We start from the raw sequence: 13,465 nt of genomic DNA, 5'->3' as shown, positions 1-13,465 counted from the left end.
CCAATTCTTTTGAAGAATATAGATAAATTTTAGAGAATGGCAAGCATGGAGCATCTGCAGTGAAGAAACAACTGCATTGCATGCAGGTGCAGATTTAGGAAGAAGGTCTGGCAGATGATGTATGTCAATGTTTTTCTGGTAGCTCTTTCAAAAACCTGGGAGATCAGCTAATAAAAACATACGTATCAAAGAACATATAGCTTACATCCCTCAGCACGGACACAAAAGTAAAGTGCTGTTTAGGAGTACTGTTACACAATCAAAAAATTTGTTTCACAAACTGAAGGAAAACAATTTTTGAAAGTAATAACAAGCATTGACCTGACTGCAAACTCATTTTCTTCGGGGCAGTGCTCATAAAATCCTGTGATTAACTGCACATCACCCAGACAAAGTTCTCCCAGTCTAGTCTTTCAAATTGAACTACTTTGACACTTCTCAGATAAATGCAGTTCTACAGTTTCCTTCCATGTACAACAATCAGCATCTGTCAAGGCTGTTATGGTAAAGTGAAACAGACCTTTCTGGATCAGTGCTGCTCACTGGCAGAAGGCATGAGAGAGAAAAGAGGCCACAGGGTACTCAGCTACTGCAGGATATCTGTGTTTCATTTCAGACCAATTCAGCAGTGGATTAAGGAGAACACTTTTATTCCTGGTGCTGTCCTAAATAAGAGTTATTCACGTTGTACTGTGCTCTGTTGTCTTTCAAAAGTGGAATGCGTCTGATTACTTTTGCAATGTCTGTGTTCAGTGCATTGCATTTACAGGATTGAACACTCAATAAATGCTTTTAAAAGGCCACAGCACCAGCATGGCCAAACGGAGTGACAACTGCAGGAATATGCTGATAAGTCTGGATTTTATCTTTGATGATCTTGGAGGCTTCCTTTTGCATGTTTATCCTCAGATTTTAGGCAATCTTGGAAGCTGTACCTTTCACACCAAGTAAGTAAGTAAAAATTAAGAAAGGAGGCACAGGCTGTACTATCTTTGAGACAAGGATGAGATTCTTTCTCCTGCTACATCTCCCGACTCGCAAGCTGTTGTTCAGCAGCACCAGCAGTTAGAAGCATGATTAAGTGTGTGGAACGAGGAAAGAGAGTTTTAACAGCACACTTCAAAGCAGAAAACATAAATGAAAGAATGTTCAACAGTAAATGACAACTACAGGGTAAATCAAATCCCGAATACCAAACAGCTGCAATTTATGATAACGCCAGTAACAAAAGACTAGAAAATCTTGGTCAAACCCAACAATTATTGATAAATAGCTTGCTGAAACAAGAATGCTGATGTAGTGCACAGAAAATTGTGGTTTAAACTTTCTAGCAGTGTTCTTAGAGGAGTGTAGATAGGTAAGAATCATCAAATTAAGTCCAGATTAAAAAAATAATAATGTACAAAATCATTTGGGATTGGATTAAATTACGTATAAAAACGGATTCACGTTTATTCCTTTTACCCCACCCTTTTTTTCATAGAATACAATCTTAAATTTGAAACTGTGGGGTGAAAACTTAATTTCACTGTCATAACCATGAGTCTAAAGACCGGCTATGAAGAAATGGCACGTGACTAAACACAAGAAAGCTGACAGTTATAGCAGGAATTCTGCTAAGTGGCAAACAATGGAGAAAAATGCTAAACAATGTTTTCAGTAGCTGCAAATAAAGATTTGTTTCTGTAAATCTGTGAAATCCAAGCAAAATTCCACTTGGAATTCAGCTAAATTCCAAAGATTATTTGCAAACAAGTGTAGCTCAAACAAAGTAGTGGCTCCTATTTCTGACACAATGAGGCTGACGATTTTTATCTGTAACTGCACGAACAATTTATATCTTCAGGAAATGTGACTCACAACCTCAAAATAAAACCTTCCCGATATATAAGCAAGCAGGTTTCAGTCTGGATGAAGTTTCATCCTGTAACTCTGGATGGCTGTGGCTGCACTGCTGGTTTGTCCAGTAATATGCCAGCTGCCATCAAAATTCCCAACGGTTTCAAACTGAGTCTGAATAAGAGGTCAAGTTTGTGTGTATCTTCTGGTAGAAACTGTTTTGCATTCAGAAGCCAGAGTTCACTTTTTTCTCTTTGAATTATACTTTCTAGCTCACATCGAGCGTAGGGAACAAGAATGCTATGTATATTATTGAAGGTGAATCTGCCAACACCATCTTTAAAGTGCAAGGGTACGACGGCGACATATATGCTTTTGAGAGGCTGGACAGAGAAAAGAAGGCAGAGTATGAGCTGACAGCGCACATTATTGACAGAAGAAACAACCGATCACTGGAACCACCATCTAAATTTATTATCAAGGTTTATGATATTAATGACAATGCTCCCATTTTTGTACAAAAGGTATTCAATGGATCTGTCCCAGAAATGTCACGATTAGGTAAGGTTCTTCCGTTACTCACTTTCCATCCTTTCCTTGGCTGAAAAGCAAAATTTATACTAAATGTGCTGTTTGATAATCCTTTTCTAGGAACCTCAGTTACCAAAGTGACAGCTGAAGATGCTGATGACCCAACAGTTGCAGGTCATGCCACAGTTACCTACCAAATCATTAAAGGAAATGAATATTTCACAGTTGATGACTCTGGTAGGTCAGATATGCAAGTGTCAAATGTTGACCTTATGCTGATAAGAAAATTCAATTTTAAGCTATTTTCTTTCTGGACAGAGGAGATATAAAGCCAAAAATTTACTTTCAACTGTAATTTGGAAAGATTTTTCATTCATACTAACACAATGTCACTGTCTACATCTGAAAATGAGCCAATAAAGAGTCAGGATTTTAGGTATCATGAGGTAAATGACAAGATCAGGTCAGGCAGCTCCTACTGATTAAAAGACCAATAGGAGTTGTCTATGTTTTCAGTTTAGCACAGATATCATTCCTTTGACCAAACAGAAAAAGAGGAATACATTAAGAAACAGCATTCCTAAAGAATATCTGACAAACATTCTTAAAAAGCAAAGAGTAGATAGTGATTACAAACCAAGAAAATTCCCTACAGCTTTCCAGACTTGGCACAGGAAACTTCTCAAGTCAGCATACACCTGGAGCAAGTCAGCACATACAAACAATGCATTTTATTAGGCTAATTTTGAAAGTTTATTTCTGGTGTCTAGTCAATAACTCAAACCTTTGCTTACCTAAACTTTTTTTGTTTAAAGTTTGTCCAGATATAAAAATAAACTCATCATCTCTTGTAAGCTGGTTCTCTGGAGCAACTAAAGCAGATAAAGAGGTGATCAGACATACACTCCAGATGCTGTAGTGACCAAGCCTAGACATTATCAGCTGGTTTCTGAGCAGAAAAGATAAGCTTAAAGAAATGTACTGTACAAAATCTCCCAAATGTTTTATTATAGAGAAAAATTTCTAATAGTTTTGCCTTAGAAAAATGTAACCGTAAGACTGCAACTTGAAGCTGAATGTGTGCCATAAGGTAAAAACTTGCTTTCAAAATTAAGAGATGTAGAAACATTACAAAATCTAATCATATTCAATATTATTTTTTTAAGGCATCATTTCCACAGCCAGAGCTGATTTGGACAGAGAGAATCAATCAACATATGAAATCATTGTTAAAGCAAAAGATGCTCTCGGGCTTACAGGGGAGTCAAGCACAGCTACAGTCATTATCAGGTTAACAGACATCAATGACAACTTCCCAGTATTCAAACACCGTAAGTAAAGCATCATTTGGAAATCAAGAAATGACACGAAAAAAAGAAATTTACATCAGGCATCACGATTCAATTGTTCTTTAAAGTGAACAAAAGTAACTCACGTATTCAGACGGCTTTCTGCATTCAGCACTTCCTCCATTTACTGGTTGGAGCGTATCTAGAGCAGAAAGTAAAAATCAGTATTAACTTTGGTAACTTTATGAAGAAACCTGACAATTTCTAGAAGTATGTAAAAAAAAAATTGCAGCGCTGTCTGTAGAGATCAATAACACTGAATTCTCAATTATTCTGTGTATGTCTGTCTATAAACTAAGAAAAAATTGTATGTAAGTTCCAAGTTCCATGTGCACCGTCATTATGACCTGTTTGTTGATTTTTTTTTTAAACAGCATCATTTCATTTTAAAGTTCCTGAAAACGTTTCAGTAGGAGGAGAAGTTGGCCGAGTCGAAGTTGAAGATATTGATGAACCACAACACAGACATACAAAGTACAGTTTTGTCAGAGGAGATTACAGGGACACCTTTGAAATTGTAGCAAATCCATTCACCAATGAAGGGATCATTAGACCAAAGAAGGTACTTCTCCCAGTAACAAAGAAAGATACCATTTTGTTTTGCCATGTTTAACAAGTGTTTGATTGAGTGTGGAACTGGCAGCAAGAAAACATGGAAATGCATGAAAGCCACAGCACAAAAGGTATTCAACCTGAAAACCTCATTCTGTAAGCCCTGTGAGGAGAGCAGGTGATTTACCAGCCCATTTCACTTGCCAAAACTGGGGAAATCTGCGATTGCTGCAGAGTGCAGTGGGGATTATGCCAGATGTGCAGGCTACATGCTTCAGGCTCCCCCCAAATTCTAGATATTTGATGCTTCAAACAGTCTGTGAAAGCAAGAGTTGAGCTGACCGACTCAAAGAATCTTTCCCTTCTGCAGCCAAAGAAAAACCAAAACAGGAATGTGAACGCACACACACACCTCTATTACGGTTTGCTTTGTTTTTTAATTCTCAAACCTACTTAATTTTTACCAAGGAACATTCCTGCACTATGCAGAGCACTTCCAAGCCAAAAGTTCATTGATTTCATTGATTTATGGTGAAAGAAAAGGACAGAGGACTATAAATAACTGTAAGTAATATTCAGATTGACGTGAATGTGTGTGTTTTTTTTTTAACTTCCAAGCATCCACATGTAGCTATCAGCACTAGAAATACTATTAAGAAGGGAAACTTCTATATAGAAAAAAAGCAACAAATATCCTGAGACTTGTAAATGACCAACTGTATGCCAACAGCTTTCCATCACCAAAAACAAGCCCACCCTTACCTCAGGGCCTGAGGCATGTGATGCTATCAGCCTGTGCCAAAGAGCAGCACAGCAGCAGGGATCTCACACACACACTGCCTGAGGCAGAGACAGCCTTCACCAGACAGTGGGCAGTTTGCCTCAGTATCTCACAACACGCTTCAGGCACAGATGTACAACAGAATTTTAGATATGCAGTCAGGTGAGGTGCAATTTCAACTGAGAAATAAGCACTGTCATTTCAATGTACAATGTCCACTCAAACAAAAATACAGACAGCACGATTAACTACAGCACGTTTCACAGTGCGTTTTTATAATCTTGGGTGGTAGGGAACGGGGATCCAAGCTTTGAAACACATGATAGCAGATAGCATGAATCTGTTCAAAACCTGAGGTACAGCCACTCCATTTATGAAAGAGAAGGTCAGCTCGGATATGCTTTCCAGAGTCTAGTCAAAGTGCAATCTGCTAGTATTTTCCAAGAAACGTGACAGCACAGAGCTTTAATTTGCATTTTACCCAGCCATCACCAAAGAAGAATGTCTGTCTTTCTTCTAGCCCTTGGACTTCGAGAAAGTAGCAGAGTACAGGTTTGACATTGAAGCAACAGATCACAACGTTAACCCTGCCTACTACAAACCTGGTGGCTCCAAGAGCATTTCAACAATTACCATTGAAGTTACTGATATAGATGAGCCTCCTGTCTTCACCAAACTACCATATGAATTCAAAGTACAGGAGAATGATCCTGAAATAAAAACACTTGGCTCTGCTTGGGCATATGACCCCGACGCAGCTAAACGGAAGATCAGGTAACACAACACCAGCTTTAGTGGTTCTATTGTTAAGTAGAGAATTTGCTAACGATTCCAAGAATTTGACAAAGTATTGAGACACTGACCTTATTTTTCAGACATTTGCAAGCAAAAGAAAAATCCAATCTGACTTTTCAGCCACTGCAGCTATGGATGCATACAACAACCAACAAACACGAACACGTTACTTATGTACATAAACTCACTAATAAAACACTTGTACATTTATGGGAAAATCACAATCCTGGATATCTTTACATGGTTATAATAATCTGCTGTTAAATTTTTTGTTGTAACAACTTTCTTGAGTATGTGCTTTGTAAGGAAAAGAAAATAGACTTCTTAAACAGTGAAAGCCAATAATCTGGGAACCTCGCAGACGGATACGTTGTGCTCTCACAGCTTGAATAACTTTAGGGAAATGTTCTGAGGCTCCCTGGTCATGATATCAACGTAATTTTTTATACAACCACTCTCTGGCCTTTTCCTATGAAGAACTGAAGTGAAGCATAATATTCTAACTCTTGTAGTGATGCATCTCTTTTTAAACAAAACAGATTTGTTCGACGAAAAGCTAGTCCTAATGGAGACTATGTGAGAGTATCTGATACTGGAATTATTCAGCTTCCTAAGCCCCTAGATAGAGAGTTCAGCTCCTCATACAACATCACTGTGGCAGCCCAGGAAATCCTGGAGGATGGTAAGTGCTATCATTTCTTTACTTGAAAGAAATCAGTGGGTGATTTTACAGCTGGACTGTGCCTTATCAGGAAGGAAACCACAACCTGACAGCTTCTTTCCACTAAGCTAAGAATGAAATGGATGCTTGCAGGGTTTGCACAGCAATCTTCAAATCAGATGAGTACCTACAAATAGATCAAACAGTTTTTAAGACTTGGCCCCTTGCTATCAAAGAAATGCTTTCAGCTTGTCTAAAGGAATGACAGAGGCATGAGGAGAGGAAGAAGCTTGGGGAACAGACAGGAACCTGTGTTTGGAGCAGAAGTATGCCAGCCTATTTTCGCACTCACACAGAGCTACAAAACGTGCCCAGCAAGCTCCCCAGACGTTTATGCACGGCTCAGCTGGTTTTGGAAGAGGGGTGGGCTGGGGCAGTTCCCAGTTAGATTGAAGGAGGTCGGACTCTTCTGCAAAGTGAAGGATATTAATAATACTGGGCACTCTGTGCCTGCGGCCTTAGGGCCAGAGAACAAGGGACTCCACAGTCACAGAAAATGAAGAATCTGGGAGCCAGAATGAATCGTCATTTTCTTCTTCATAGCTCTTCATGGTTTAGGCCACTATGAGAGTTTTGAGAAAAACATCTGAGTCTGTCAAAGGAAAAGCTTAAATGAGTGATGGAGCTAGCATCATTTTTGGCATGTGAGAGTCACAGAGGTGGGCACAATCCGTGGCAAGGGCTTTACAGCACCAAGACTCCAGCCAGTGCATTGCCATTGCTGTCATTTCAGGCCGTCTTTCTGACAGAGAATCACACGCACACGTTCACGTCATCGTCACTGATGAAAACGATAACGCTCCAGAACTCGTTTATCCTGAGGAACCCAGAGTGTGTGAAAATGCTGCGCCAGGAAAGGTAAGGCAGGAGGAAGGGTCTTCCTTAAGTACAGATGGGCTGGCTGCACAGTTCCCCTCCCTATGGGCTTTTAAGCCGTACATTATGTATGCTTCTAAGCATGTACATATGAACGCTGGGCATTACCAACTAGACAAAGTAAAGCAATCTTGCATAGCAAAAGTTAGCAATTCCAAGAAACCAGAAGTTAATAAGAGAAACACTGCTAATTGTGACATTACTATAGCATCTATTGATGAGAGCACCTGCATGCACTACTAGCAATAATACTTGCAGGCTTAGATGTTTGACCTCAGATACAAGTAAATACTTGCATAGCCTATATGCATAATGTTTGATTAATTAAGAGATTTTTTCACAGACTGGAATCTGATGAAATCATCTGTTAGAACATGCAAGGTATTATTTCATCTTTAACCATAATTTTTAAATTACCTTTGGGACATAATCATACACGTTTTTTATACTTCATACATCTAATGTATCTCAGATTGAGATTTCAAAACATTGTGTCATTGAGGAATGCCAGTCTCAATGGCAATCAGTCAATGAGCCTCATTTTTTTAAACAAGTTAAATACTTGAGAGAGTGTTTATTTAGGTAACTAAATATTTAAATAAATAAGCATTTAGGTAACTAGAATATTTCGGTAACTAAATGAACATTCAATAACATACATCTGAGCATAAGACTTTTTCATGCTTTAATGACACAAGATTTCATCTTTTGTTTCCTATCTCTGAATGAAAGAGAAAAACAACTCATTTTGGAGAGCTATGTGGAAACTACTTGCCCTGTAAGAACTGGAAGAGAAACTTCTCAAGATATCTTTGCTCTGCCCTTTGCTGAAAGGTTATACTGGATACACAGCTCAGCACTAACTTATATACTGCAAGCGTTTTTATCACACAATGTACACTGGAATTTATGACTTCTCCCATCTTACCTTTATAGGTAATCATCAGGATTTCAGCTACTGACAAGGATGAAACATCACCTAGAGGTTTCTTCAGATACTCCCTAACCACAGAAGATAGCAACTTCTCCTTGATTGAGAACTACGGTAGTGTATCCCTGAAATGCATTTTCTCAGACAGCTACAGCGAGACAGCAGCTCAAGGGGGAGGAAGGCTGTAGCACAGGTCTACAATTGGGCCACAAGAGCTAAGCAGATATTTTGAAAGGCTTAACCCACTGAAAACAATGTTGGCACCCAAGCTTCTCAGGACTCCCCAAAGGCTTGCTCTATCAAAGGCAAAGGTGTATCAAATGACTTATAATCTATAAGGAAAATCAGGTAGCAATTATCACTTAACTAGCTATTGTTACTTCTTCCAGATAACACAGCTAATATCACTGTCAAGTATGGACAGTTTAATCGTGAACTTGCCAAAATCCACTACCTGCCTGTCATCATCTCAGACAATGGCGATCCTGACCTCAGCAGCACAAACACACTTGTTATCAGTGTCTGCAAGTGCAATGAAAAAGGCGACTTCACTTTTTGTGAGGAAAGAGCTAAACAAGTTGGAGTTAGTATACAAGCACTGGTCGCAATTTTTATCTGTATCTTCACTATCATTGGTAAGTCATCAGACTTTGGTAATATTCTTCAAGGTGTGGGAATTTTATTTTTCCTTTTTTTTTCTTCATTGAGGTCCAAAAAAGTTTTGTGGCTATAAAATGGTCATGACGGCAGAAAAACTCTATTTGATTCATTTCACTTGCTCTATTTGGCCTGGTAGTGTAGTTGCAACTACAAGCATGCTCATTCTATTGGAAAGACTGGCTCACTGGAAAGGTCACTGCACGTATGCATAATACACTTGATTTAGTGTCACTAGGCTCACGTGCAGCTATAAAAAGGAAAACTGTACTGAGGCAATAACAACAGTATTCCTGTATCCAAAGGCTGAACTACTCTGGAAACCCCTTAAGCAGTACAGTGAACGTACATACATAAATATGCAAATAAGAAGGACACTACCTATTTCTTTTATTTGGAACCTAATCATAGACTGGGCAACATTCTTGTATTGCTTGAGAAGAAGCCTCCTTTGCAGCTATCACACAAGCAGCATTTGATGCCTGGCACTAAATATGTATGTGTCACCTCAAGGCAGCCATCGATAGAATCCTTCAGTGCACTTGCAACACTCTGCATTTGCACCTGTGATGCCAGCTCCAAAGTCAGTTGTGAAATCCTCGCAGAGAGTTGCTTTGAGAATGTACAAATCCTACAGATCAGCAGTATTTTAAGTTTTAAAAATAAATAAAATATCTAAAAAACCCTTGGAAAAAGCCCTGAAATGCATGTTTGTTATGCAATACGTCTAAAATGCAATTTGTTTTACTTTGTTACTTCTCTATTTACAATTGCTCACATACATTTCCTTCACAGTGATTGCAATGCTGATTCTTCTAAGGAAGAGACACAAGAAGGATCTGAGTGGACTCAGGAGGAACGTGGCAGAGATCCACGAGCAGCTTGTCACTTATGATGAAGAAGGTGGTGGTGAAATGGACACCACCAGCTATGATGTGTCTGTGCTCAACTCTGTGCGCAAGAATGGAATAAAGCCAGAAGTGGTGCCTTCTGCATACGCACAGGTCCAAAAGCCTCCTGGAAATACAACTTCTGGTGCTGGAGAAATGGAAATGATGATCGAGGTTAAGAAGGATGAAGCTGACAACGACAGGGATCTGCTGCCATATGACACACTTCACATTTATGGCTACGAAGGGGCCGAGTCCATTGCAGAATCTCTCAGTTCTTTGGAATCAGGCTCTTCAGACTCAGATATTGATTATGACTTCCTAAATGACTGGGGACCCAGGTTTAAAATGTTAGCTGAGCTGTATGGATCAGAAACAAATGAAGATTTTGTGTATTAAGTTCACATTAGCCACAAAATGTTCTCCCATCCACTACAGATAGGTATCAAGAGCCCGCCAATGGCCAGAGAAGAATTCACAGCTCTTCACCCAGGCAGTACTAGGATTTCAAACAAGAAAACCTGATAGCAGTAGGGATAAAACAAACCACACAAATAACGTACTGGCTTCCCCAGCACTGCTCTTTTTGCCAACATTCTATTCTTTCCCCAAAATTGCTGCTTGGGGACCCAGAGTCTCCTAGGACATGACTCCTCTCCCTGCCTCGATAGATCCTTCTCTTTATGAAGTGGTATTGTCCCTGGCTTCTCCTTCATTTCTCTCATCCTGTGCTGCTTTCATCAGCACGAGCTCAGGATGACCTGCTGGAACAAACAGGTTTGGTGGCAGTGGGAAAGAATGTTTTTATAACCTCCTGCATCTCCAGCCTGCCTGGCCTGACAGTAACATCTTTATTGATACTCCACGCTTATGCTTACCCAGCAGAGGAAAGAAGGAACATATGGTTTATCACTTAATATTAGAAACAATTCCATCACTTTCAAAAAAGGCAAGATTTTTCCTTCTTTCCAATCTATTAATTATTCTAGCTTTATAGTCTTTGACTACATACATGAGTTACTGCAGATAAAATTAGACAGGATTTTTAGAGGCATAGTCTGGTTTCATCTCTCATTTTTAACAGCCTGATGATGATTTCAGGCACCTTTCTGGAGTGCGAGAATTTCCTCTAGCCAGCAGCAGAATTGTCTTTTCTTTCTGTAAATAGGATCTCAGTGCTACTCAATGGAACATATCCTGCAGGGCAGGAAATGTGGACATCAGGGGAATGTCGAGACTCCAGTACTGTAAATCTTTCTGGATAGCAGCATAGGTCTTTCTGGATCTCTAAAAAGGTTGAGTAAGTTTTTTATTCAACATTATTAAAGGAAATGTACTATTTCAGGGACACACAAAGGATGGGCCTTATTACTGTGAAACTGTTTTAATTTTTTTTCTAAGCAGGTACTGTAAAACGGGTAGGAAAATATTGTAGAGTTCCAAACCAGGACACTACACACCTACACATTTGTCTGCGTAAGAGAACCACAAATGTAAGTAAGGTTTTGGAGCGGCAACTGCTCTGTCCACGGAAAGCACGTGTTCAGCTTCATGTCTGATGAAGAGACACACCACGAACAGAATGAAATTTCCCATGCCTGACGTTACCCAGCCAAAGGCATCTTGTTACAAGTGGGTCTCTTAGGACAACAGCCTGACTCTGGCTTCTGTCAATGCAGATTCCTGTTCTCTTCAGCAGGACCAGAGCCCTACTACACAAACACTCAGTTTTGCAGAATCTGTGCTACAGCTGTATGTATTAGTTTAGACCATTTGATTATTTAAATTTGGGAGCTAACCACATAATACTAAATCTTTTTTTTTTTTTTTCTTCCTAAAACAATGTAGTGGAACCTCATTAGTTTCCTTTTCATCTGTTCATGTCCTTTCCCTCCTCCACAGTGCTTTTGTGGCAGGACACAGCAATGCACGATAATACACTCTCTTATCAGTCCGCACAGCCATAGGAAGCTGTCTACTAAAACATCTGCTAGACACAAACACATAACTATCATCAGTGATTCAAATCACTAACATTTTCAAATACGAACAAAGGGAAAGCTAAGTAGAATCCAGCCCATCAATCACATCACCTTTGGATCAGAACTCCTATAAAAAAAAGGGAATCTGAGGATGACAGCCTTGATTTTATTTGTAAATGTGTGTCCATTTTCTACTGTTTTGCTTAATCCAGCCAACAGTGTATGTTATTGAGGTTCCACATGTTAGTATATTATAGAGAATTCTAACTAATACTACTTACCATTTAGGGTTTTCATCAGTAATTAATGTATTGGCAATCAACAGGTAAAGTTAGTTATGAAACTATTTAGTGTAGTAAATAAAGTACTTCGGTAAGCATCACCCAGATAGTATTATCTGTAATTGCTGTTTTCAAGCTTGTTTTATAAAGCTATTTTAAGGAATGCTGTATCAATTTCCACTGTATAAAGACATTTGCACTGGATATTTTCTTTTAATATTGCTGTACTGTATTTTTTCTTTGTTCCTCTGACTACATAAAAGCCACTCTCACATTTGGATTTTTGTTGTGTTTGTGAGTTTCACAGAGAAGACAGAACTGTGTGCTACAGCGACCATCCTCACCACTTCCCCTCTGTGCTAGTGATCACTACCCCAATATATTGCCAAGATTATTATTATAATCCCATCGATTTTCCCCAGATATGACACTTACAAATTACAAAGCTTGGAAAAAAGTTCAACTCCTTCTCTGCTAATTCCCACGAGGAAACTCCACATCAAACATGCTTTAGCACAAGTTGTACTAAAAACAAAATGGATGTGCTAATTGTGGTATAATAAAATGCATTTTTTCAAAGGAATTTGATTAAACAGCTACTTGCAACTTCTAGCAGAGATTTTCATAAAGATTTTCTTATTAATCTAATTAATATGCATTTTAAACTCTTATCCCTAAAAACGTACCTTAAATTATCATTTTATTACATTCACACCGAGTCCATGCCATTTCATTAAGTTTTTTACTCCCACCCCACCATAAATTTTTATGACCGGAATCCTTGATATGCACCAAAGCAGCAATGAAAAGTGGCCTGAATGCCAACATCAGGTGCATGGCCATGCTGCCCAGAGAGACAGCAATTCTGCTGTTCAGAGAAAAAGGAGCTGTGTCAGGTGCTACCTCATTGCACTCCAGCATTACTGATGCAGGCAGTAAAAATGAAACAGAAAAAAGTGAAAACAGATTCATTATAAAAGGAAGAGGAAAAAAAATGTTTTTGAGTTCTTGTTCTTTTTCTTCAGTGAATGGACACCTCCCTTCCTTTCTTTCTGCAGTGAAGGCTGTGCTGAGCTGTGCTCTGACCTCAGGCATGGGCTGCACCATTGGCCACGGCTCACAGGGCCAACAAGTCACATGCAGCAGTGCTGTCTATAAATGTATTTGCTTTAAATGGTTTCACTCCTGACACGCTGTGCAAATGTCCCATACATGGGAGGTGCGTACAGCAGCAGTAAACACACTGATTCACCACCCTGTTTGGCCAGGAGCAATATACT

General features: G+C 39.2%; 1 protein-coding gene across 2 annotated transcripts in view; it reads left to right on the top strand.

The window, feature by feature from the left end:
* Nucleotides 1–12,465, top strand: part of CDH5 (cadherin 5) — a 28,728-nt gene extending 16,263 nt beyond the window's left edge. For both annotated transcript variants that reach the window (XM_042821649.1, XM_042821650.1), the window contains exons 3-12: nt 2,112–2,400; nt 2,491–2,607; nt 3,537–3,701; nt 4,094–4,281; nt 5,573–5,826; nt 6,387–6,529; nt 7,302–7,426; nt 8,381–8,489; nt 8,765–9,010; nt 9,828–12,465. In XM_042821649.1, coding sequence (XP_042677583.1) covers nt 2,112–2,400; nt 2,491–2,607; nt 3,537–3,701; nt 4,094–4,281; nt 5,573–5,826; nt 6,387–6,529; nt 7,302–7,426; nt 8,381–8,489; nt 8,765–9,010; nt 9,828–10,321 — 2,130 coding nt within the window. In that variant the 3' untranslated portion in view covers nt 10,322–12,465. The remainder of the gene's footprint in view (nt 1–2,111; nt 2,401–2,490; nt 2,608–3,536; nt 3,702–4,093; nt 4,282–5,572; nt 5,827–6,386; nt 6,530–7,301; nt 7,427–8,380; nt 8,490–8,764; nt 9,011–9,827) is intronic.
* Nucleotides 12,466–13,465: the final 1,000 nt, after the last annotated feature.

Source organism: Centrocercus urophasianus, unplaced genomic scaffold (genome assembly GCF_019232065.1).
Source record: "Centrocercus urophasianus isolate 14NV4802_14NV808 unplaced genomic scaffold, USGS_Curo_1.0 seq_2, whole genome shotgun sequence".
Taxonomy (NCBI): domain Eukaryota; kingdom Metazoa; phylum Chordata; class Aves; order Galliformes; family Phasianidae; genus Centrocercus; species Centrocercus urophasianus.
This window is presented reverse-complemented; position numbering and strand designations above follow the sequence as displayed.